This window comes from Bidens hawaiensis, unplaced genomic scaffold, assembly GCF_021521415.1.
Source record: "Bidens hawaiensis isolate Kalapana, Puna unplaced genomic scaffold, B.hawaiensis_p1.1 tig00027287_1, whole genome shotgun sequence".
Taxonomy (NCBI): Eukaryota; Viridiplantae; Streptophyta; class Magnoliopsida; order Asterales; family Asteraceae; genus Bidens; species Bidens hawaiensis.
This window is the reverse complement of record NW_027494400.1, coordinates 92,089-117,884: the sequence shown is the minus strand read 5'-3', so window position 1 is coordinate 117,884 and position 25,796 is coordinate 92,089. Positions and strand designations below refer to the sequence as shown.

The 25,796-nt window shown below is 35.2% G+C and overlaps 2 protein-coding genes and 1 pseudogene across 3 annotated transcripts; 2 read left to right on the top strand and 1 right to left on the bottom strand.

Moving 5' to 3' along the window:
• The first annotated feature begins 349 nt into the window (after positions 1-349).
• On the top strand, positions 350-2,968 carry LOC143575038 (protein GAMETE CELL DEFECTIVE 1, mitochondrial-like). Its single transcript, XM_077059504.1, has 3 exons — positions 350-999; positions 2,357-2,546; positions 2,630-2,968. The coding sequence occupies exons 1-3, from the start codon at positions 365-367 to the stop codon at positions 2,852-2,854; spliced, it is 1,050 nt and encodes a 349-aa protein (XP_076915619.1). The 5' UTR covers positions 350-364; the 3' UTR covers positions 2,855-2,968.
• An 8,300-nt stretch (positions 2,969-11,268) lies between these two features.
• LOC143575026 (cyclin-dependent kinase F-4-like) lies at positions 11,269-16,359 on the top strand (annotated as a pseudogene). The gene is made up of 17 exons (XR_013142697.1): positions 11,269-11,327; positions 12,486-12,733; positions 12,842-13,244; positions 13,323-13,401; positions 13,490-13,558; positions 13,641-13,869; positions 13,959-14,061; positions 14,162-14,214; positions 14,307-14,373; positions 14,807-14,915; positions 15,021-15,086; positions 15,175-15,243; positions 15,338-15,404; positions 15,475-15,600; positions 15,802-15,833; positions 15,938-16,013; positions 16,095-16,359. The product of XR_013142697.1 is annotated as a cyclin-dependent kinase F-4-like (transcript).
• Positions 16,360-17,129: 770 nt separating this feature from the next.
• Positions 17,130-18,751, bottom strand: LOC143575025 (protein BREVIS RADIX-like). The gene is made up of 4 exons (XM_077059493.1): positions 18,404-18,751; positions 17,911-18,040; positions 17,528-17,829; positions 17,130-17,461 (listed from the first exon to the last, which is right to left on the bottom strand). Exons 1-4 carry the CDS (start codon positions 18,622-18,624, stop codon positions 17,383-17,385), a joined length of 732 nt encoding a protein of 243 aa, XP_076915608.1. The 5' UTR covers positions 18,625-18,751; the 3' UTR covers positions 17,130-17,382.
• Between the last annotated feature and the right edge of the window lie 7,045 nt (positions 18,752-25,796).

The window sequence follows — 25,796 nt, the reverse complement described above, 5'->3', positions numbered from 1 at the left end:
TATCCGAAACAAGCCGTTGATCTATCCGTTTTATATTCGAATCAAATATCATATCCGTTACCGGTGATCTTGCTATCACCCTACCCCACCGCCCGACTAGCGCCTAACGAATTTTACAACGCTGCTCTTAGGCTTGTTTAACTTCGAGCTTGAGCTGAGCCGAGATGCCTCGTTTAATGAGCTTATAAAAGTTTTGCTCAAGTTTTGTTTATAGTGCGTAATTTGAGATCAATGATGTTGTGGAACTGGGAATGATATGCACGTCATTAGTATTTACTGGTTTTGTGTCTGTATTATTGTCAGGTATGAGTTTTTGATAAAACAAACTGCAAAGAGTAGACTTAACGCATACTCGGTGGTAAACATGCGATCACTATCACGTGTGTTATCCCAGCTGTCCCTAAATGCAAGATCCACACCCGTGTCAAACACGGTATCTTATACAAGCGCTAGGTTTCTGTCAACTAAAGGCGGAGGAAAAAAAGGTGAAGTTGATTGGGGATCTGAATCCACATGGTCAAGTGGCCCCACCAAAGACCATTTTGATGGCGAGGTTGTAGCCGAAAAGGTCACCGACACTGCGGGTGGTGACACTGGCGGTGTTCCTGGTAGTGGTGTAAGACGGAAGGCATTAGATTCGTCACATGAGGATGATTTAGAAAAGATAAGGAAACAGGCGGCTGCAGCTTCGCGTAGAGATGGGGAATTTGCAAGTAAGTGGAAAGAGAGGTTGCGTGAAACTACGGTGCTGATGAAGCAGGTGATTGAGCCAGGGGCGAGAGGCGCGTATTTGAAGGATTCAGATAAGGCGGAAATGTATCGGCTTCATAAGGAGAATCCGAAAGTTTATACGGTTGAGAAGTTGGCTAAAGATTATAGGATTATGAGGCAACGGGTGCATGCTATTTTATGGTTGAAAGAAGATGAAGAGAAAATGGAGAAAAAGCTTGGACACCCGTTAGATGATTCTGTTGAACAGTTGCTTGACAATTTCCCCGAGTAAGTTATTTTGTTGATTGCGATAACCAAAATCAGTTTTTTTTATTAAATAAGTATAATTTATGATTATTTTTATTCTATTATGAGAAGTTTTAAAAGTAATAATATTATTTGAAAACAAATAAGTTATTTTTTTAAATATAAAAATCAATAAGTTTTGGATACGAATTATCCATGGTAGAAAATACGAAATCGGAAGATATTAGAAATAGAGAATTGGGAGTGGATGCTGTCGGTGGGATTTTACTGGGCATGATTGATTGATTGATTGAAAATTGGGAGTGGATATAAAAGTATGCCAATGTTGTACAATAAAAATATACAAAAAGAAATTTTTAATTTGATATTTTTAATTTTTCTAAACCAATGCTGGATTTTTAAAGTGACCAGATACAAAAAAATCATTTTGCATTTTATGATACAAATAAGGAGGTAACTGATCTAGATAGACCTGTAAACGAACGAATAAAAACGAAGACTTAAACTAAGGGCGTTTTCTTGTTCTTGTTCGTTTTTAAGAATACGAGCGTGTTCTATTTGTTTATGTTTGCTTGTTAATAGTATAAGCGAACGGTTCACAAACATAAACAAATGCACATAACTGAACATAGATGAAAAAGCATAACCGCATGAACATCAATTTGCCAGGCCTAAAAAATAACCAAAGTAGAGTAAGTTAAAATTAAACATGAACATCAATCTGCCAGTTAAAATTAAGCGAACATTCACAAATATAAATGTACAAGCGATTCGGGTGTTCATGTTTGTTTAAATGAACATAAACGAACTTTCTGCCAAACAATTCACAGATGGTTCAATGAACGATTGGTTATTTTACAGGTGTAGGTGTAGAACTATCCTAACTTCTACTACATATTTATACAAGAACAATTGGGTGTCTATAATATGTATTTTCTTGATTTTAATGGTCATCATCATCATCGTACTCAGTATATCCCACCAATAGCAAAGCTATGGTAGGGTCTGAGGAGGGTAAGATGTAGGCAGCCTTACCTCTGCCCCGTAGGAATAGAGAGGCTGCTTCCGGTGAGACCCCCGGCTCGATAGTAGTTTTGCATCAAGCCTTGGACATAAGGCACATAACACTCAACCATCGGCGCACCGGTCGATTGATGCATGTACCCTTGTCTTTCGGCTATCAACGCCACCACATGATGCCTGATTAACCTTCCGCCACTTATAACGCTATTTTCACGAGATTAGTAAAATAACGTCAAAATTAGTGCAATTTCACTTTTGCCCACCCGAGGGTTCACACATATATACATTATATGCGCGTACCTAATGGTATTATTATTATTATTATCATTGTTATTACTATTGCTGTTATTTGCAGATTTTTCGAGTGGCATGATAGAGAATTTCACGTCGCGACTTTACCACACAAACCAGACTTTAAAGTGATGCCCGAGGGTTGGGACGGGACCATCAAGGATCCGGATGAGGTGCTATACGAGATATCAATGAAAGAAGATGAGATTATATATCAAGAGTTCCTTGAGAGGTTCAACTTCAACAAGGCGAAGGTAACCTTATGAAAACAATTTTCTTATTCTCAGACATCAGCTGTCTTTTTGCAGATGCTAATGTTTTGTTGTTTCATAAACAGATGCAAGGGGAAGTGAAGGCTCACAAATACAGCAGAAGACGCCCATCAGAGGGGTGGGAAATCACGGTTGAGAAAATGGGCCCTCGTGGGAAGCGTGGGGGCGGTGGTGGTTGGAAGTTTAAGAGTTTAGCAGACGGGTCCACCCGACCGCTTAATGACTATGAGAAGATGTTTGTAAAACGAGAGACGCCTCACAGGCGCCGCAAGATTCTACACCCGAAATAGACACTGATGAGACTGAGTGGTGTTGCTTTTGTTGTTAGACAGTTTGGATCTTTGATCAATAATATGGTCTCTTTTTTAGCTGTCACATAGTGTGACATACCATCATTAATGTTTTCTGTTTTTGCAATGTTTTCTTAAGTCATATGTGCCAAGGCTGAAAAATTGGAGCAAAACTACGGTTTTATTTTGTGGTTAGTATGATGAAAACTGAAATGGAATTCAAACCATGTTTGTTTTTGTGTTTTGTATACGGATGGAATAATGACATGAAATTGAGTGTGGGAGAGTTAGGTCAATCCAAGATCTACACTTGGCTGCCTATTAGTACACCAGTAGTTAGATGACCTGTCCTTGATTTCATGAATCTGTCTTTGTTTATCTTTCCATTTTTGAAGTAAACACTTATTTAGATATAGATTTAGATATAGTTTGGATCTTGTTAGATTTGAATCATGAAACAGTTAGGCTATGTGTTGTGCTTGGTTGTAGGGATGCCATCCATATCATTTAGGCAGGAGCATGGTTGCTCAACGGTGTTCGGACTTCGGTCGGTGTACTAAAGAAGCAATGGAGCATACTTGTTTCACTGATGCATTTACTCCACAAGAATTGATTAGGAAACATTATGTATACTTGCATCATCTTATATAATATGATATGAAAATTGTTGTAGATATTAAGAGTTTGAGCCATTTATGAGCAGTGAACAAATCATCAACTTTAGGTTGGTTCCTGCTTTGTATGTAACTTGGGATGTTTCAATGAGAAGTTGTGCCAGCATATTGGGTTTGGGCGCTGCCGGCTTATTTGGTCTCTTGGGTCAATTGCCTTTATGCTCAACCCCGAATCACCCGACCCAAATAACTTGAAACCTAAGAAAATTACCTGAAAAACACTACAAGTTCTGAGCGCTCACAGATTTAGCCATTAGGTATGGATTCAAAATATAAATAAATGAAAGATAAAAATATGTAATAATGGGGTGTCCCTTTATGATTTAATTAAATCCATCAAATCCAAAACCCCACATCACCTAATTACAACCCAACATTATTAATTTTGTTTATGAAGAAAAACATGAAAGAGAGAATTATTTTGTTCCAAAAACTAATGTCACCATTCATAAAAGAGAGTCACATAAATAATAAATTAGCATTTATTGGGTTTGTTTTTTTCCATTGTGTTTTTATAGTGTTTTCTATTGTGTTTTTTCGGACTTTTCCGGCGAGGTGGTGGCGGTGGGTGACGGTTGTGTTGGCGGTGGGCGGTGAGGTGGTGGTGGTTGTAGGATATAAATGAAGATGTAAGTGGGTTTTATGTAAGTGGGTTTTTAGATTAAAGTAAGTGGGTTTTGATATTTAAGTGTTGACTAAAATACCCTCATTCCTAGCCTTCTTAGGAAAATCAAACTTCTTATTTGAACATAACCCTATATATATATGATTAGGTTCATTTCAGAAGTATTTTTAGGGAGAGAAGTGTGAGAAGTCATTATAACCAATCATAAATTTTCTTTTAATTTTATCTTTAATTTATATAAAAGGTTATAGTTGTAATCTCTACAAATGTGTTTATATGGTAACTAGTAAATGTCGTAAGAGGTTTCAAATAACAATTTATTTTTCTTAAATATTTACAAGAGGTTACTCAATTAAAACATGAAATTATTTATATATGTTGTACATGAAAACCAACATTTTAAAATAAGTATAACACATATCAAACTTATCCGGTTCATGAAAAGTAACACAAAATGAATTTTTAAAATTCTTATTTTTCTTTATGTTCAAAATTATTTAACACCTTTGCATTTGATCCAACCTCATAGCGTTCTAAGCCCTCATACATTTATAAAACACATATCAATACAAATCAACAAACAAATTTGCGTTTCTATTATTTTTTTTGTTTTTATAACAAACAAACAAGCATTTTTTTAATTTCAAATTTAACCATGTTTTATTATAATATATTCACAATTCAAATTCTCATAATCGATATTGTTCTATTTATAGATTATCAACAAACAAATATACATCTATTTCATTTTATTTTTAATTTCAATATTTTAATCTAAATTACGCATACATACTTCAAAATACCACCTACACAGTATATAAATGAACCTACACACGATAAAAATTGCGCGTACACAATTCGAATACCTCCTACACAGTACATAATACATAATTCAGAAATACCACATGTATACAATACATTTATAAACCTATATAGTACATACATGAACCTACATACAATAAAAATTACACACGCAATTCAAAATACCGCCTATACGTACAGTATATAAATGAACTTACATAGTACATAAATGAACCTATACACGATAAAAGTTACACATACAAAATTCGAAATATCACTTACACAGTACATATATGAACCTACACAATACAAAATAATCATTTCTTTATTACATTAAACAACATATAATAAATAATGAATAATACTAATAACCTACACTTGTAAAATTTTCACATACACATTCGTGATACCACCTACACAATACATATATAAACCCTATACGGTATAAAATGAACTATTTTTTTCACATTAAAGCACATATAATAAATAGCGTATCATATTAATAGCTTACCGTTGTAAAATTTTCACGTACACATTCGTGACTTCACCTACACAATATATGAATCTTTGTAGGCAATACATGATATTTGATGCATTTGAATAAATATAATTAAATACATTATAATATTTGATTAAAATTATATTTGTTTAACATTAGTTTGATAAATAGAATAAATTAAAAAATTTACATGTAACTTTCAATTAGTTATTAATAATAACAATTAAATGATATTAATGACTTAAGTTTCACTTTAAACACTCCATAAGTTAAAGACCTAACTACCCTTATTAATTAAATTCTTAGTAAATTGATATCTTCATAATTACAAGTTTACCTTAACCAATCTAATCCATTGACTACACATAGCCATTGTTAATCAATGGTTCAGATTGATTTCTCGCACTTCTCGCTATAACTTGACTTCTCACATGATCCATCCCCTATATATATAAAAGAGAAGTTTGACGACGCTGGATTATGATTGGTCCATTTGGCAAGATTTCATTGGACCAAGTTTTGTTTTATTTAGTTTTTTTTTGTTTAAACTTTGATAATTATATTTCTAATTATCTTTGTTATGTTTGTTTTTTATTAGTTTCGTTCCAATACCAATATACCGTAACGGATGTGATAAAAACTGACATAATTTGCGTAGACTTAACGCATTTTGTTTTAGTTATAGTACCGTAACGAAATTGACTAAATGGTAATTCTTTTTTTTAGTCTGGTTTTATAACGAACGTGAAAAAACCCAACCAAATTTGCATAGACTCGCCTACAGGGACCAACAACGCTCGGGTTTTACCAACGCTCAAGTTTCACCGACCAACGCTATCCCAATGTTTCGTCTCAATTTTTATAACTTTTTTTGTTTTAGTTTCCGTATAATAACACATGTAACAGAAACTGTCCGAATTCACGTCAACTTACCGCCTCAACACTTAGGACCGGTAATGCATGTGTCTTACCAACGTTTGGATTTACCAACCTGCCCGGCGCAACGCTCTAGGTTAAAAACTAGTTATATATATATATATAAAACACCGAGCCACGAGCCGAGCCACAAGCCGAGCCGACCATGGCTCGGGCTCGGCTCGTTTCGAAACCGAGTCGAGCCGAGCCGTTTTTGTTCGAGCCTTTTTCGAGCCGAGCTTTTTCCGAACTTTTTTCGAGCGAACTTCGAGCGGGCCACGAGCTTTTCGAACAGCCCTAGACAGAACGTTAACTTGAACGTTTAAAGGTGTTCGTTTTTTGTCAGAATGTTTAACTTGAACATTTAAAAGTGTTCGTTTTTTGTTGAACGTTTAACTTGAACGTTTAAATGTGTTTGTTTTTTGTCAGAACGTTTAACTTGAACGTTTAAATGTGTTTGTTTTTTGTTAGAACGTTTAACTTGAACGTTTAAAAGTGTTCGTTTTTTTTCAGAACGTTTAACTTGAACGTTTAAAGGTGCTCGTTTTTTATCAGAACGTTTAACTTGAATGTTTTAAGGTGTTCGTTTTTTGTCAGAACATTTAAGTTGAACGTTTAAAGGTGTTCGTTTTTTTTCAGAACGTTTAACTTGAATGTTTAAATGTGTTCGTTTTTTGTCAGAACGTTTTAGTGTCTTCAGTTTTGTTTAGAACGTTTAAACGTGATATTTTGAACCGTAATCAGAGCTCAATTGAGTATAGTATTCTGCAATTTCATAATCGATTGATGAATCTAAATCCTTCTGCACATCAATTTGATTGATTAAATCATCATTTTTTTTTATCAATTTTGAAGATTATTGATGTTCAACGACGTTTCATTTTGATTTTGGTTTTTGACTTTAGAGAGTTCATACTTTAAGCTTTGATTAGGGTTTAGATTGGATGAGATAGAGCGATGAGTTCAGAATTTGGATCATAATGGATTTGTAATCGACAATTTTGATCATGAACTAGTTTGGGTTATTTACAAAACTGCCACCGCGTGTTTTTTAATCCAACACTGTCGCGTACGTAATGTACGATAGTACAATTATATCATGTATTACAAATATAACACACCCCTATGTATATTTTTTTCACACCCCGACTAGCACAATGCGGAAGCGTAAAACGGGAATGTAACAGACACCTCTGGTATCAACACATTATTTATAAAGAAACATCACAAACTAACTTACAATATATTACATTTCATTGTTCTATTATTGTTTTACAGTCTTTGTGATACAAACCAAACTAGTTCGTTAACTATACGATCTTACTACTAACGCCCTTGCTTCTATTCACATAGCATCAACCACACACCTTGGGCAAGTAACAGATCACCAAATCATTCCGATTTAGGTACACCTGAAAAGCAGTTTAAAACAGGTCAACTACTAGAGTTGGTGAGTTTCACGAGTTTCAAGAAAACAGTTATGAATATTCACAAGTTAACACTTGTAATCATGATATAAGTATGTAAATGATGTAATTATGCTAAGCTACAGTGAAGCCTTGACTATTTGTGCTGCGTGCATCCATTTCCCACGCCCAATCAACCACTGTGGCCCCCTTTCCGCCCACAATACGCCCCAAGTAGCTATGTCTAACACTACATAGCGTGTTGTATAATTATGGTCATGTGTAAATGGGGTAAAGTCTCAGCAACACATGCCGACTCCGTTTGGGTTTGTCAAACCAATAGTCTATTCACAAGCCACCGGCTCGAAGTTAATCACTGTGTTAGTGGGGACTCTCAGGTGTTAGCACTTAGATAATTCACATCAATACATATTTCAGGTATGTATATGTAATCAAACATGTTTTTCACCCCCAAAAGTTCGTAAAACAGTTTAGAAGTGGTGTCTTGAAACTCACTGTTTAGTAGATAATCAGTAGCACGTCGGTTCGAGGTTTGTATAACTTGCAATCACGGTTTCCTATAATCAATATTATAATAATATTAATATTTTAATATTATTATAATCTCAATACTAAACTGGGCTGTATAACTAATCTGGGTATAGCTGGAACACCCAGAAAGTGGCAATAGGCTTAGGTTGTGATGTTGTTCAACGTCTAATACTTAAAACCGAACTTGGCTTAGATTCCCGTTTTTCCCAGCTGGGCCAAGTTGCTCGTTTATGCGTTCAGAAAACAATTATGGGGAAATGAGCTTTGGTAAATGTGTTGGTTAATAAAATGATTAAGTTATAAAGAAAGATCACATATTGGGGTCTCGGATTAGCTACAGGGTCCGTTTCCGTTAATTCAGTTTGATTTGAGAAGAAACGCGCACAATCTATCCAGATTGTCCTGGTTTCTCATAGAAAGGTTCGTTTTTACTTAATTAATCCAAAAATATGATTTTTGATCACTCTTGGTGTTTTGATATTCCTGCAGGTTCATTAGTCGCGAACTTGCCGGTTTTTATAATAACTGAATTTGTTTAATCTTCAAATTAGCATAATAAATTAACCGTTAATCATTAAATTATGAAAATTTAGCCACTTATCAATTAAAATAGTAGATTTTTATAAAAATATTTTTGGAATTATTTACTGATTTATTAATTTATAAAAATTCATTTTATCATATATATTTCGCCTGAAAATCGTCCGTTTATCCCAAAAAATTTCCAAAAATTCCACAAAAATTCCTGAATACTCAAATTATGTCCCAAAACAACCTGTATCAATTCCAGAATGTAAAATGCTCGTGCAATATTCTTTTCGGCCCAAATTCGGCTATAAAAATTCACACGAACGCATACGCACAAAACACCCTTAGACTTCTCCAAATGATCCCAAAATTCATATGTGATCAAAGTACATTAGATATGAGTTACCAGAAAAATTTCATAATTTTTGAAGCATTTTAACTATTTTTCCCCATTAAACGTCCCAATTCGGTAATAAATTCGCCAAATATTCTCGGATGGTCAAAAAATTATCAAATTTGAAAAGGGACTCAATTAAATGGCACCTGATGTCCCTGAAAAATTTCAAGGCATAATAATATGCACATCATAACCTTAACCTAAACAGCCCGTAAGCGAGTGTTTCGGCATTACCTTAGCGGTTTCGGTTCGTTTCCGCCTTTCTAATCTACTTTTCAAGTTCTTGTGCTCCTATGTAGGCTAGATACAAGTCCTATATAACAAACTAAGCATTTTTTCATCAACATAACATCCCTTAAATTAGGGTTTCGGCTAGTGCACAAAAACGAACTTTTGAACCGTAAAACTGTCGTTTCAACCTTTTAATCGGTGTTTATGGCCAAAAAAACTATCAAAACAGCTTCCTTACCATGTGTATGATCAAAACATGTTTATGTACCATTTTAAGGATTTTTACATGGTTAGTAATGATTTTTGGCAATTAAAACATGTTTATATGTTATTAACATAATCAAATCAAGTTAAAAATGATGAAAATGATTAAGATAGCTAGGGTTTTGAAGGATTTGGATGCAGATCAGCTTGCAGCTGCTTTGGAGAATGTTTTGAGTGAAAATGATGTTTATACCAAGCTTATAAGACAAGTTATACAAATTTTGGGGTGCCCCCCCCTTTTTGCGACCGGGACTTGTAATGGGCCCATTTTGGGCCTATTTTGGCCTAATATTCTGGATATCCAAGCCCAAATCTGAAAACCCAAGTCCAAATTTATATCGGGTTCGGTTTTTGACGCGAAAAACATATCGGGTGCGTCACACAGTGCGAAAACGAGTGTTTTTCGGCTAGTTTTGTGTAAATTCATAAAAACATACTATACTTTTATAAAAATCGAAAATATTTTCACGGATCGCCTAAAACATTTCAAATAAGTGTTTGGTAAGTCTTTTTCGGCTTAACGGATGATACAATGCTTGGTTTGTAACTATCTTTCGCGTTTAAATCTATAGCGGGTAGTTAAACGAGCATGTTTTCATTTAACTTGTTTGCTATGGAACTAAAGCCATATTACTAATATTTTAGCTTATATTAAACGTATATCACTTATAGATGCCCCTCGGGATATCTGGGTCATAAACCCACCCGTTCGGTTAATCGTTTGTTTGTTACGTAAAAAGCGTTTATTTGCTTAATCGGTAAATACATACTGAGGTGTACCTTGTTTTGGCTCAAATGTCACAATTTTACAAAGAGTAAATTGCGGTTTTCGTCCCTATGGTTTGTCCAAATCTGCGATTTTAGTCCAATAGTTTCAAATTTACGATTTTTGTCCCCGTGGTTTCATTTCACCTGCAATTAAACCCGATCACACTAACCCTGTTAAGTATGACAGTTCACGTGAGGGGCAGTTTTGTTCTTTTTCTCCCCAAATAAACCCCAACTATAATTCGCAATCCCCTCACGTGAAAGGCTGGGGTTATTTGGGAAAAAAAGGACAAAAATGCCCCTCATACGAGGGACATGCTTATGGGTTTAACTGTCAGACTTAACGAGGTTAGTGGGATCAGACTTAATTGCAAGTGAAATGAAACCACCGGGACGAAAATAGCAAATTTAAAACTATTGGAATAAAACCGCCGATTTAGACAAACCACATGAACGAAACTGCAGTTTACTCTGTTACAAATTAAAAATCCATCCCAAATCCTAATACGTCAATAAGTCAGGTATTAGCTGTCCTAATTATATCATGTTTTGGATTTTCTCGTTAGGTTTAGATAGGCTACCCAAAAGTGAATGGATTGGTTGGGGGTAAAAGGGGCCTGCTTGTCATAATTGGGTGGGCGTGTCCCAATCATATATAAATGCTGTCAGTCATTATTTGACCATCATAATTATAATTAGGGTTTCTTCTCACACCAATAACAGCTCTATTATCAATCGGTGGGCGGAGAGTTTATTCTTCTCATCGTTCACCAGCTCTGGAGTTACCCTAAGGTTATGCCGTGTACTCTACAGGTATTCAATTCAATTCAATTCAATTCAATTGATTCCTTGTTTCCAATCATACGTCATCGTTTTCATTTGCTTGTTTAAACCGGATCTCGATTGATTTCGTTTCCGGATTGATTAGATCTGGTTTTCTAGGGTTTCGATTGGTGATTGAATTGTGCCTTTTGGAATCTTATTATTTTAGCTTAACTTCTATTGTAGGTTAGAATCTGATAGATGCTTTGCTTATATAATGTTTTTTAAGAGGTATGTGAATTGATGGATGTATAAAGTGATTTTGTGATTGCAGACATGATTATGATTGGTTACTTTATTAGGTTAAATTTACCTTCTTTCTTTTTTTTTTTTTGCATATTTATAATATTGTTTACTTTATGAAAGTTTTTGGTGTTTGAAATCTGGAAATTAGGTGCTATGATTTATATATGTTGCTAGAACAGTTATGGAAATCAGGATGATAATAATTATGTTAGTAGGATGGTTACTTTCGTTGTAATTTGGGTAATTTAATATTACTATTAATGTTTTTTTGCTAGTTGTGTTATATGTAAATAATTGGTTCTCTATTTAGGTTATCTGTTGCGGGATAAGTAGAGACCTTTAGTTAAAACGCCACGTAGGCAGGAAGCCGTTAACTAACCAACCCTTTACTATATGCGGTGCGGGCTAACTAGAGAATAAATAAAAGAATTGGTGCATTTGGAGGTGGACCCCACTTGGTTTGATTTAGGGTGCTAATGTGTCAACAAATTTGGGAAAAATATCCCCTCCCCTTTCCCTTTAACGCCCAATTTTGCTTTGAATGGCCTTGTGTTTGAGGCGTTAACATACCTAGGTGGCATGAAAACGTCCTGGGCGTGGTTCGGCAACGCATAGTCTTAGAGGTGAATAGGTTTAGGTTTCTATAAGTTTGTTCATAGCTTTGTTTAGTTTAAACGTCTCTAGTCTGTTAAAATCAATCTACCGGATCTCCTTTAAAGTTATATAAAGGGATATGTGTTGGGATTATGTTTGTGAGCTTGGTTGTTCCTTGTAGTTGCAAGTCTTGAATATGTTTGAATATGAATCCACTGTTCTTGTAAAACTGATAGTTTTTTACATGAAAAATGAACATGACTTTGTATGATTATAATATTTATAATTAAGCTAATATATTTTTTTCAGTTTGTAAAGGTTTTAATTCCCCTTGAGACATGGAACATGCACACCCCTGGTCAGAGTATTCCCAGAATCAGATTTTCTCATTCCAGAAAGTTCTCGATTGGTGTTCTCTCAATCCCAGAAGTTTCCCTAATTTTTCTTTAGTTAACTGCACCTAGTGAGCTTCTTGTGTATACAAACAATCAAGCAGGCGTAATGAAAGTTTTTTTTTTATGACTCAGGAGTTGATCACTTTTAGTCAACATTGAAAAGTAAGCTTTTTTTTTTTGTAACTTATTTATCAGGTTATAATCTTTAGTTTTGTAAAAATCTGCCGTTTGGTTTTGTAAATAACATAGTTTTCATTTTTTTCTTACTAGATGAGATTATGTTCTTTGCAACACGTGTTCTTTCTGATGGATACAAGTCAGATTCACAAAACAAATATTGGCTGAAGATTCTCCAACCGATACGTTATTCTCTGGAGGCTTTCTTTTTGGCTACAAGTTTTCTGCTTTTATAAGCATAATGATGACCTGCAGTTTTCAATTCTTTTTTCATTACAAGCCCATTCAATGTCTCGGTGCCATTGATTTGGTTTTCTTTATGAATAAGGCTATGAAGCCTGCCCATCAAAAGCATATGGAAAGTTGAGGGCGGATATATATATTATATTATCTATTTCTATAGTTGTCTTAAAGATTTAAGTCCGTAGTTTTTTCTTTTATTGTTTCGTTTGCATAAATAAGTTGCTACAAGCAGTTACATACAAAGAATGGAAAGGTGAGCTGATTCTTATTTGTGATTTAGGCTATAATGAAGCGAAGTCATTACTAAAATTCTAGGTTTGGTCTTTTGCAGGTACAAGATAATCAAGGAAGTTGGTAATGGTAGCTTTGGGGTTGTATGGCGAGCATTAAACAAGCAAAACGGTGAAGTGGTAAATTACCAATTTCCCTCGTCTTTTGCAACTAATCTTAAAACAGTTAAAAATTGTCTTTATTAAACTTGGGTTATTTATTTTACAGGTGGCAATTAAGAAAATGAAGAGGAAGTATTATTCATGGGAAGAGTGCATAAATTTAAGAGAAGTAAAGGTAACATCACTTTTTTAAGTACTTTCAAGTTTCAACACTTTCTTGCAGGCGGACTAATTAACGAACCTTCTTTAATTGGCAGTCACTGCGTAAGATGAATCATCCAAATATCGTGAAGCTTAAGGAGGTTGTCAGAGAAAATGACATCTTATACTTTGTGTTTGAGTACATGCAATGCAGTTTATACCAACTTATGAAAGATAGACTGAAGCTTTTCTTTGAAACTGAAATTAAGAACTGGTGCTTTCAAGTGTTTCAAGGTCTTGCATATATGCATCAGCGTGGCTACTTTCATCGTGACCTTAAACCAGGTGATTATTATGACTTTTTAACTAACAAATTGGATAAACTGTTAAACGTTTGGTAGCATGTTTCTATTTGATTCTATATTATGCTGCAGAAAACTTTCTTGTTTCCAAGGATGTAATAAAAATAGCTGATTTTGGACTTGCACGTGAAATCGTTTCACAACCACCTTACACCGAGTATGTTTCAACACGCTGGTGAGTTGCCAAGAATCCCTATCTATAAATCTTACTTGAAAACTACTTGTTTCCAATATTATCTTCCTGCTGGTTACTTACTTAAATGCAATGTTTGCAGGTACCGTGCTCCTGAGGTTCTTCTACAGGCACAGACTTATGGTTCTTCTGTTGGTGAGTGTATAAATTTTGTATGATGCTAATCTCTTCATATTTTTAGAATTTCATGTGGAATTTAAGTTTATTATATTTCTTCAAATCAACAGATATGTGGGCAATGGGAGCAATTATGGCTGAATTGTTTACTCTTCGGCCACTTTTTCCAGGTTCATGGTGTGTGATCAGTTATACAAATAAACTTGGCATTGTTATTTCCTCTGTTGTAACAGCGGCATCAGTGTCATCTAGATTTTCCTTGGATGTTTCTTCTTTGAATATGATCAAATGTCTCAGAAATGGTCGATTTGATGCATGCGGTTAAATAATTAATCATGAATGCTGTCTTGAGCTACTAATGAATTCTGGATCACTACCATCTACCCAAAAATCCACTAGCACAATAGAAAAATATTTTTAGACAACTTGGTCACGTGTATTTGTTACATTGTATACTAATATGATGCCACCTACGACAAAATTGTGGTTTCTTAATGTGATTGTCTTATTGTGCTTTATGAGTTGTAACTGACTAGTGATGTGGATTAGGGGACTATTTTTGACTAAGATATGTTGGAACTGAACCTTGCTTCTCCTTTTGTGTCTGCAGTGAAGCAGATGAAATATATAAAATATGCAGTGTGATAGGCAGCCCAACAAAAAGCTCATGGGCTGAGGGACTTGGACTAGCGAGTAGTATCAACTATCTGTTTCCGGAGGTTAGTTTTTTTTAAAACCTTTGATTTATTAAGTTTATTAACTTAGTTGAACATGTCTGTTTCAGTGAGAAACTAATTCATGTATTTAAAATTGAAATAATGCAGCTTTGTGGCGTGAATCTTTCTGCCTTGATACCATCTGCAAGCAAGGATGCAGTCAATCTGATTGCAGTAAGCACGGGTTACTACACTTCACTTACCACATACAAATTATAAACTATGAATGATATATATTTTTTCCTATTGTTTTGCGATGTAGTCACTTTGCTCTTGGGATCCATGTAAGCGGCCTACAGCCTCGGAAGCTCTTCAGCATCCTTTCTTTCAGGTACTTAAAATACCCAATGATCCAAATTGCTATGTTTAGTATGGATTGAATTGTAAGTGAAGATAATCTGAATAGTTTTTCTATAAATGTGCAGAGCTGTTACTTTATTCCACCTTCACTTCGCCCTAAATCAACTACAATTGCTAGGACGCCTCCATCTGGTTTGTTGATTCTATTGGCCGCTCATTTTACTTTGTTGAATATAAGATTGTAATCGGTGAGGTTTTTCAGCAGGATTGAACGGTAGGAGGATTGTGGATCAAAAATTGACCAAGAAATATCCCGGGTCTTTGCCCAACTCAAAGCCTGCTGGTTATATTACTTCATCCGCCAAAGTGAACGCATCTCAAAATACAGGTAATAAATTTCAACAGTCAACACGCTAATTGTTTATAAAAGTTAAACCTTCTGTACAAAAAAGTGTTTTTGGCCAACCTGTTGGACCCGATACTCAAATTGCCTAATTGCCATTTGGTGGTTATTTCTGGTCTGTCCCCAGATTTTTTATAGATAGTTGGTCTTGCCTGTATACTCATGTTGCGCTTAAATTTGTTACAGGCGTGCAACGTAAACTGGATATGAATCGACAGGTCTGTGAGATCAACAATTATTAGTGGAATATGTTACTTAAACTCGTATGTTATATAATGTTGGTATTTTGTGGTTTTAACATCCTGTTTCCTTACCGTTTCAGGACGGACTGAATGAAAAGACAAATACCAACTCTTCAAGGCTACCAAAATACCAACCACCCATCAAGAACAATCAGAGTACGAGTTCGTTCGTTAGATTTTCACCCACAAATTTGTTTTTAAAAATGCGTTTATGATGAGAAACATTTAATTTGACAGGAGGAATGAAGATGGGGAAGGGAAGAGGGAATGACATTGTCAGGGATACGGCTGATAGGTTGGGAAATATGACAATTGGGGCGGGGGAGAGGTGGTGGAACTCGGCATCCACCAATGAAAGCGGGAGTGGTGGCCAATGGTAGATCATCAGACTTGTTTACTGGAAGGTCTCAAGTTTATAGCAGTAAAGTCGCAGGATGACGTCATACTTTCTGTGGGTCTTTGTCGAAGCGTGTTTTACTTTCGTTCATTTTGCATTTCTGCTTGCGAGGAAAACGTCTTGTACTTTTATATAACTATTGATGTTACGGCCATCATCGACTTTTTTACATTTCTGATACGACACGGGGTGTTGGTTATATATTAATCTTTTGAGTTTACTTTTCTATAAAATCACTGGATGAGATGCACAAACTAGTGGTGTTCGTTAGATGCTTTTGGCAGGCCATTTTAGGGCTTGAAAGTTTGATTTCAGGTTGATTTAAGTTGCCTGAACTGTGACGAAAAATCTTGGCAGCTTACCATTTGAAAAAAGTTCCTTATTCCCAGAAATTTTATTCATTAGTTTAAAAAAAATCCAATAAATAAACTTTAGAAAATAATGCATCAAGCTGATAACAGAAAGCATCACAGAAGTTAACTATCCATCAAAAATACAGTTCGGATTTTAGCAGTGAGAGAATGTGCGATTTCAAGGGGGCGATTGCCGAGTGGCAGAGCTAAGGTCGTAAGTTTAATCGTGAAATTAGGTTACATAAAGAGAATTAAAAAGATCAGGACGAATGAAATTTTTAGCAATTGTTTGGTTTCACAGTGTGTTTAATGGGGCCGAATAATATAACTAAAAGAGGTCTGGAACGATAACCTTCCGATAGTGAAACAGATCTGACATGTAACTTGTTGCCGCAGTTGTTAAAACTTCCACCGAGCAAACATAATAATAACATATTTGCAGGGGAGGATGACCAATGACATCAGTCTCCTCATCAAAACAACAAACAAACAAATAAATACAACACCGGCAAATTTCAACTTACAAACACAATTCAAATTCCCTAAAGAGAAACAATAAAACATCCCCCCTCATAACTCATCTTCCAAGAGATGGACCATTACATATAACATAAAAGTTTCATATCCCCAAACCCGCACCTTACCATAAAAAACTATAACCCTCTAGAACCCCGATAACGATATGATTAATGAACAAACAATGACTATATTATCATATTCATAAGAGCTGATCTTGAACTGTTAAAAAGGTTAGGAGTAGTTGGTTGCTGTATAACTAAAGGTATTGAGTTTGTATTCTCTCCCGGTTTTGTTCCCACCAAAGTTTTGCATGCACTTCCCCGAACTTATCACGACTGCATTAACACGAACAAAATCATTCGGTGATTTTATAAAAAAATTATATAAAAAAAATACTTTACCTGAATCTAACACGCCTAAGCTCTCTAGTGCCATCGGTCAACTGTCTGATGGTAATATAAACGCCCGGCTCATCTTGCTCGACCCACTCAGACTCCATATCACTAGCATTACTGACTGACATTGAAGCTTCATCTCTAGAAGAAGTTGTTGTCCTTGATGCTTCCATAGATGACATATCACCCTTGGGCCCCACATTGTAATTCTGATTGCCTCCATAGTTCTTGTTCCACTCTTTGTTAATTGATGGAGTCATCATTGGGCTTTCCCTTGATGATCCAAGCCTCGAGTAAGTTGAATCCCTCTGCATGATTTGTAAACGTTATGCGTGCTTCTTAAATACGTGTTAATAAAAATGTAAGAAAGATTAGTTGTTAGTCGTTACCCCGTCTTCAGAATGTGCAGGCGTGTTTAAAGCTTGGCAGTTGAACCTTTGAACATTGTAAAGCTCCATTATGCGGTCGTAGTTTTCGCCCCACCACCTCTGAGCTTGCCATTTGTTGAACATTTCCCGGCTTTTGTATATGAAGTGATCCAAGAAATATCAGCATTTGTATTGAATGAAAAATAACTAGGGAAATAAAATTATAAAGTAATTTGCTTATATATATGGTATGTGATTGGTTTTAAGTGTACATACTCTTTTAGTTGTAATTATCATTAGAGGATCAATGTTATCTTTCCAAAAATTATTTTGAATAGAAATAAATATAACAGATGACGTTTATTACATTAAAATACACTTTAGGTGACTTTGGACGGGTTTTTAACCTATTTGATTTGACGACTTGACTAGACTAAATAACTCATTTATAGTCATTACTTTATAGACTAGTTTCATAACTTTTGTATCTTGCTAGTATGAAATAAAGTCTTACTTGAACCGAATCCGTTTAAGGTCATTTCCGCCATTAGGTAACGAAACAAAAGTGATTTGAACACCCGGTTCAACTTGAGCCATCCACTCTTTAGGTTCATCTTCATCCTCCAAGACCAAATGACCAGATTGTCTAGGTGGTTCGTAACTGCCACTTGCATGATTAGGATCATTGCTAGTAAAGTCCCAAGCAGGAATAATACCCGAGCTTCCCGGTTGCATATAAGGAAAGCGGGCCCCGTCAGTTATAGTTTCAAAATCCGGATAACCTCTTTGCCCTTTCTTGTAACTACTAGGTGCTGTTGGAGGTTTCCCTTTAGAAGGACCCGAAACTTTCAATGCGTCTTTGATCTGCAAACCATTAAACGAGTTTACAGTTTAGGGTTTAGGGTAAATAAAATTTTTATCAAAATTGGGGTACATGGAGACAAAAATTGAATGGTGGGACCAATATAGGACACTCGTGTGTCTCTTTTCCCAACATGGGTGTATTGTCTTTTCCTTAAGGAATATCTGTCACATATTGTGCAGTTTCCAAATCTACCCCCCATGATCTCTAGCCTATTTCAAGTCAATGGAGATTTGAAGATTACACTCTTTAATATTCTAGGTTCTTTTCTTAATATTTTGTTTTTGTTTTTTTTATTAAAAGCAATGGAATCTCAAAACTATAAACATAATACATATGTTGTACTAACCACTAACTAAAGATTTTGTTTTTTGTTTTAAAGTAAAAACATGATAATGGGAACATGTTACAAGATTTTTTTACAACTTTTTCAGCATGATATTCTTCTAGATTGTTGTACAGTAAAATAATTTAGTTGCCACTTTCAAGAGTCAAAAAACTTGTTGTATATATTCTATAGAGTGCATGTCGGTAGCTCAGAAGTAAAATTTAAAAATCCTGAATGTTGCATTGTCTATTTGCCTATGCTGCAGAACTAAATGAATGAAAGTGAATCTAAAGAATGGCCCCACATTTAATAATGTAGCCGTCTGTAGTTACTACTGTTTCAACTAACATTTTACTCAGAGCACCCTATGTATCTTATTTACTATTATGCCCTAGGCTATATATAGTATAATGGTGCCGGCCGCCCGTTGCCAGCTCACCTAAAAAAGGCACTACACCACACACCACCCTAATGAGGCGCTGTGGGGCATTAAGAGCGGAGGTGTGAGTGTAGCAACGGGTGTTGGTCTAGTATGTGTGGAATTAATGTAACAACCAATCCAAATTTTCAATATGGCATGAGACGTTAAATGAGTGCGCTCGGCCTTCACGTCATATTTTGAAAGACTAACAATTTCCTAATTCTATTAATTTGATAATCTTTGCATTACTTGAAATCAATTTAGTTAAAAAAATCTTACTTATCAATTTTGGGCATCTTTTAGAAGCGATGATTAATGTTGAGAAGAGATGAAGGAAGAACATTTTGCGCAAAAACGTTCAAAAACAAACTATACAAGACAGAGGAGAGAGAATATGCGTTTTTAAAGCTTGATTTATACAAAATTTTGAGAGGAGGAACAAGTATGCAAACACTTGGACTAAATTTTATACTCAAAATTACACAAAGAAAAATCAGCTAAGAAAAGAGGCTACCCACCTTTCTTGGGCAGTTCAAACATTAATTATGACATTTTTAGGTGTTCAAATTAATAATTACACTTAAAAAGTAGTTATTTTAAACCAAATAAGCCTCGCCTAAGTTAGAGTGGCAGTTTCATCTCATTTCAATTTTTTTGAAGAACACATTCTGAACAGATCCCCATATTTCACACCATCTTCCACATTGAGAATACAAAAAGTATGTGGGCCTACTTTTATTTCCAAACTAGACGTGACAATACCTTTCTAGTAAGTAGTAACAAACAACAATTTAGTAAATACTACCACAAAAACCCAAAATAATAACATATATCCTCTATATACCAACCAATATTATTATATGTTTTATACATTGAAATATTTTGTATTGTTTTGTATTTAATTTTCTCCATTATATAATTGAATACAAAATAATATAAAAAATTTTAAAATTTTTACATATTTTTTCTTCCTAACTTTTGAAATTACATATTCCCCAAAATACAAGTTTTTAATGCAAAATGTACAAAACTCTTTAAGCATGGTTTGGGAAAATATGTAATTTTAAAGTTTAGGAAGAGAAAATATATAAATGCCCCTAAAATATTTACCCGCTATATGTGCTCTATCGTATACTTGACGTTAAGACTAAACATTTTGTGTATTAACTGATATTCATGGTTTCCAGTAAACTTAAGGTTAACGATATCTGAAACTAAACATTCTCTCTTTATTTGATTTGAAAGACACTTTTAAAAGGACTCAATTAGACAACTACTATTAATGTCACATATAAATAACCACTTTAGGTGGTACCAAACAGTAATAAGTGTCATAAGCATGGTCTGAGCAAGATTTTGCTATGTTCAAAGATGCATGGAAAGGATACAATAAATAATGCTAAATAAAGCCACATAGGATGAGGACAGTTATCTTTTGTATAATTGTATATATGCATGTGCGCATGATAGAGAAAACCGTGGTGGGAAAGCTAACCTGCGCCGTCAGACTTTTGGTGTTTGAAGTCCCACGCGCCGCCACTTCCTCACCTCCATCTTCCATTTGCTGCTTGGAACATGTTACGCACGTCAGCATCTTCTTTGCACTTTTTACACCTTCGATCCCTCTTTATATGTTTTGTTTTAAGCAAGATACAAAATTTCTTTTTATAAAATTATTCCCTCTGCACATACACCAGAAAGAAACATAAAGAATAAAACTTTACCACCTTTGGAGGTAACTAAGCATCATTCAAATTTTAAGTATTAATTATATATACATATATAGTGTGAGATTGTATTCATTAAATAAAATATCATTGATTGCAAGCTTAATGAAATTAAATTTTTGATTTTTATGCAATCAAGATTGGTTAGAAATACAAGATTCTTTAAAACATCAAGATGATGATGATATTATTATTATTATTATTATTATTATGGATATGGATTTATTTATCATCAAGATTTTAAGCATCTTCAGGATAATATTATATTATATGATTAGAAATCTGGTTAGTGATTTTATAAACTTGAGATCGACGCATTTGGTAATTAATTATGTTTTACGTATATGCATATATTTATTTTATATTTGGATTTATAACATTCTTTGGGCCCCACATGATCCCCAATTTGAGCAGTATTATTATATTTATAAGGCTTAAGAATAACACCAATGTATGTTAACTTTTATCAATAAAAGGAAAAGAAAGAATAACTCCGGTACCGTACTTTAAAAGATTATGCTTAAGTACGCATGAACACAATTTTGATTTTAAAATTTCTTTTCTTTTTACCCACTTCGCATTGTATGGGGATTTTCGGATAGACTTGAAAATTAGAACGCAAATACAAAAACGTATCATGACGGCTATCACTTCTTCGATGTAGAGCTCCAAGGTAGAGGTGGTCAAAAAAACCGGTTACGGAACCGGTTTGGCCGGTTTAACCGAAAACCGGTTTTTTAAAAACCGGTTTTTTTAAAAACCGGTTTGACCGGTTTACGTAACCGGTTTACGTATCGGTTATAAGTTTTGGACCCAAAACCGGTTTTATAACCGGTTATAAAAAAAACCGGTTTTTTTTAATAACCGGTTATTAAAAAACCGGTTAACCGGTTTTTAAAATAACCGGTTATTACCGTTATAAAAAAAACCGGTTAACCGGTTTTTTAATAACCGGTTAACCGGTTTAACCGGTTTTCGAACGTTACCAAACGGCCTTATAGCCGTTTTTTTTGTGTTTTTGACCGTTTTTTAGCCGTTTTTTTTTTGGTTTTTTTACCATTTTACCCCCACAAACATCTATATATAGTTTAGGTTGGGTATTGGTTAGATCACACTTGATTATACAACTCCAAAAGCTCTAAACGTTTATTTCATACGCGATTATACAACTCCAAACGCTCTTCTTTCGTAGTCGTTTATTTCATACTCGAGTATACCACTCTTAATTCGTAGTCGATTATCATGGCCTCCCAAAGTGCTGCTTCATCGGTCAACATGGGTGCCTCGAACACGGGAGAAACCGTCGTTCGGGTCATCCCCACGAAACGAAACCAAGATATTTGGCAACATTTCGACCTATGCGAAATGTCTAACGGAACCCAAAAAGCTAGATGCAAACATTGTTTGAAGTTTTATAACAAAGAAGCAAACTCCAGTTTAAGAGCTCATGTAGAAAAGCCCTCTTGCAAGGTCTTGAAGGACGAATCCGGAAGTAGTTCGCAGCCGGAGATGACGAATCAAGGAACGGTGTTTACGTACGACCTTGAAGCGGTACGTCAACAGTTTGGCAACTTTGTGATTCAACAATCACTTCCTTTCAACCACTTCGACAACCCTCAATTCACGCAGATGATGCAAACGTATGTTCAACCACGCTACCAACACGTAAGTCGTTCGACCCTTAGAAGAGATATGCTTAAAGCATGGAAAAACGCTAAATCCGAACTAATTTCATACTTTTCAAACTTACAAACTGGTGTGAACTTAACCACGGATGTGTGGTCGGTACCTAATGGTTCGCCCGACTCATACATTTGTGTGACGGCTCATTGGGTTGACCCCCGGTCGTGGCAAATGATGAAACGAACCGTTGCGTTTCAATTGTTTGATTACCCGCACACGGGTAGAAATATTTTTAAACTCTTGGATAAAGTCATTCGACAATACAAGATTGAAGATAAAATCTTTTCAATATCGTTTGATAACGCGTCCAACAATACGGCCGCGGTTGGCCATTTAAAATTAAAGTATAAACCTATCTGTGATGGAGCGTTTTTTCATAGCCGATGCATTGCACATATTATCAACTTGGCCGTGCAAGATGGGTTAAACGTGATCGAAACGCAAAGAAACAATTTTAAAAGAATGTTACGAGATGTTTTTAGCAACAATTCAACATTTTCAAGATACAAAAAATTTTGTGAAGAAGCTAACTGTCAATGGTTGGGGCCTAACTGGGATTGTCCAACAAGATGGAACTCGACTTGTGAAATGTTTGAGAAAGCCATCCAACAAAAACAATCGTTAATTGCGTTTCATCAAATTTTGTCAAATAGGGGTAAATGTGCACCGTACGATCCTAGAAACTGGTTATTGATTGAGATCGTTACGGAGGTTCTTCAAATTTTTAAATCTTGCACAAGTAGTTTATCCGGGGTTTACTATCCAACAAGCCCCATTGCTTTACCAAAAATTGCTGTCATGTGCACAAAGTTGAGTGACCTTCATTGTAGGGGTGCACCTTATTTTGATATGGGTGTAAAAATGAAAGAAAAATTTAAAAAATATTTTCAAGAACTACCCGCTGTTTTGACCTGTGCTGCTGCGTTAAACCCTTGCATCAATGTTGGTGGTGTTGAAGCTTTAATAGAAAAAATTTGTGATGAGCTAGGGTTAAACGACGATCAAAACCCCTATTATAGCCAAACTTTAAAGAATGATTTCAACACCACCTTGGCAAACATGTATGATGTTTACCTTACAAGATACGGGTCGTCTTCCCAAATTCATGACTCGTTAAGAGCTGTTGCCCAATCCCAATCCCAAACCGACCTTGAAATGGGGATGTACTACATGATTTGGGAATACGCCGGTAAACGTCAAAGGGTAAACACCCCAAGCAGTGAACTTGGAAGGTATGGTGGTACCAACTTTGTGAAACACATGACTCCGGATGAATTTAGAAGTCTTGATTTGCTGGCTTGGTGGAGAGGTAAGGAGGATGAGTTTCCGATCCTCGCCGCCATGGCCAAAGATTTACTAACGGTCCAAGCTTCCACGGTAGCTTCGGAGTCTGCTTTTTCTGTTTCTGGCAGGGTTATATCGATTAGGAGGACTCGACTCACTCCACCAGCTGTAGAGATGTCGATTTGCTACAAGGATTACTTGGACTCTTTAGACAGGGCACAACATCAACGCTCACTCGAGGGGGAAATGGACTATGAGGCGGCCTTGTATGAAGACGAGGTCAATCAAGGACACACTCAACCAATGACCGATGAAGAAGCCGCGTACGACGATTACCTAAGGAATAGCTCGGGATCGGGTAGCGAAGAAAATGAGTAACAAACATCAACTTGTTAATGTAATCGTGTCTAAACATTCTTTAATGTTTGTATTTTTGAGTTACGAATATGCGATAACGATTTAATGTTTGTATTTTTAATGTAAAAGCTATAAATGAAAGTTATGTGTTTTTAATCTTCCAAGCAAAGAATGCTAACAACGAAACCCTAAACCCTAAAGCAAAAAAAAAAAAAAAAAAAAAAACCGGTTAACCGGTTAGACCGGTTTTTAAAAACCGGTTATAAAAAAACCGGTTTAATAACCGGTTCTAACCGGTTTCTAAACCGGTCCAAACCGGTTTGGCCGGTTTGAGTTTTCAGCAATAATAACCGGTTAATAACCGGTCCGGTTATTAACCGAACCGGTTTTTTTCTGGATAAAAAAAACCGGTCCGGTTAAAAACCGAACCGGTTTTTTCAAAAAAACCGATTTGTGCACCTCTACTCCAAGGCATCAGGAAAATGGAATAGAAGAAACTGCCAACTCAAAATCAAATACAAAAAAGTCTCGGACTTGAATATCAAAACACGAATACAAAAATATGCCATGATGGCTATCACACTAACACAGTTCCCGAAGGCATCGATGTAACAGAATGAAAGAAATTGCAAACACAAAATAAATGAAAAAAAAAACTCCGGATATCAAAATGCAAATACAAAAATATCATGATGATTATGACTCCGACGTAGAACCGCAATGCATCGAATAAACGAAGCTAAAGAAAAAGAAAATGCGTACCCAAGATGATAGAACAAAACCAACACACACCTCAAAATAAAAATAGAAAAACGGCCATATGGACGGATGAGATTGTCCCTTGGTTATTATTATTATTTTTTAACATCAAATTTTATTTCCATCTAAAATCCTTCAAATCTTACACTTGCAAGGAACTTGTTAGTAATGTAACACTTACTCTTTAGTATCTATATCTACAATATATATAAACGAAAACCCAAAAATTCTATGTGTCGCGATGTGGTCGCTCCCCCTTTTATGGAAGCCATCAAATTTTCTTGATTTTTAAATAGAGGCCTCTCATTGATTTAACCTATATTCATGGGTATTGTCTTACCAAAACCAGATAACTCTTAAACGGGTTATAACATCTCATTAAATTAAAAATTAATCTTACCAATTATTTGATATGAAAATCCTACAAAATAGGAATATATTAGAATTTTATATCCAATTAAAAAAAAGATATTATTTATAATAAAT

Bases quoted from the DNA above. Each gene is read 5' to 3' on its own strand.
- LOC143575025 (XM_077059493.1), bottom strand. From the start codon at position 18,624: ATGCAACCGGGAAGCTCGGGTATTATTCCTGCTTGGGACTTTACTAGC. The intron at 18,041-18,403 runs GTAAGACTTTAT...CATATACAAAAG, and splicing joins CTTAAACGGATTCGGTTCAA to CCGGGAAATGTTCAACAAAT. The intron at 17,462-17,527 runs GTAAAGTATTTT...GTGTTAATGCAG, and splicing joins CTTAGGCGTGTTAGATTCAG to TCGTGATAAGTTCGGGGAAG.
- LOC143575038 (XM_077059504.1), top strand. From the start codon at position 365: ATGCGATCACTATCACGTGTGTTATCCCAGCTGTCCCTAAATGCAAGA. The intron at 1,000-2,356 runs GTAAGTTATTTT...TGTTATTTGCAG, and splicing joins TTGCTTGACAATTTCCCCGA to ATTTTTCGAGTGGCATGATA. The intron at 2,547-2,629 runs GTAACCTTATGA...TTTCATAAACAG, and splicing joins TCAACTTCAACAAGGCGAAG to ATGCAAGGGGAAGTGAAGGC.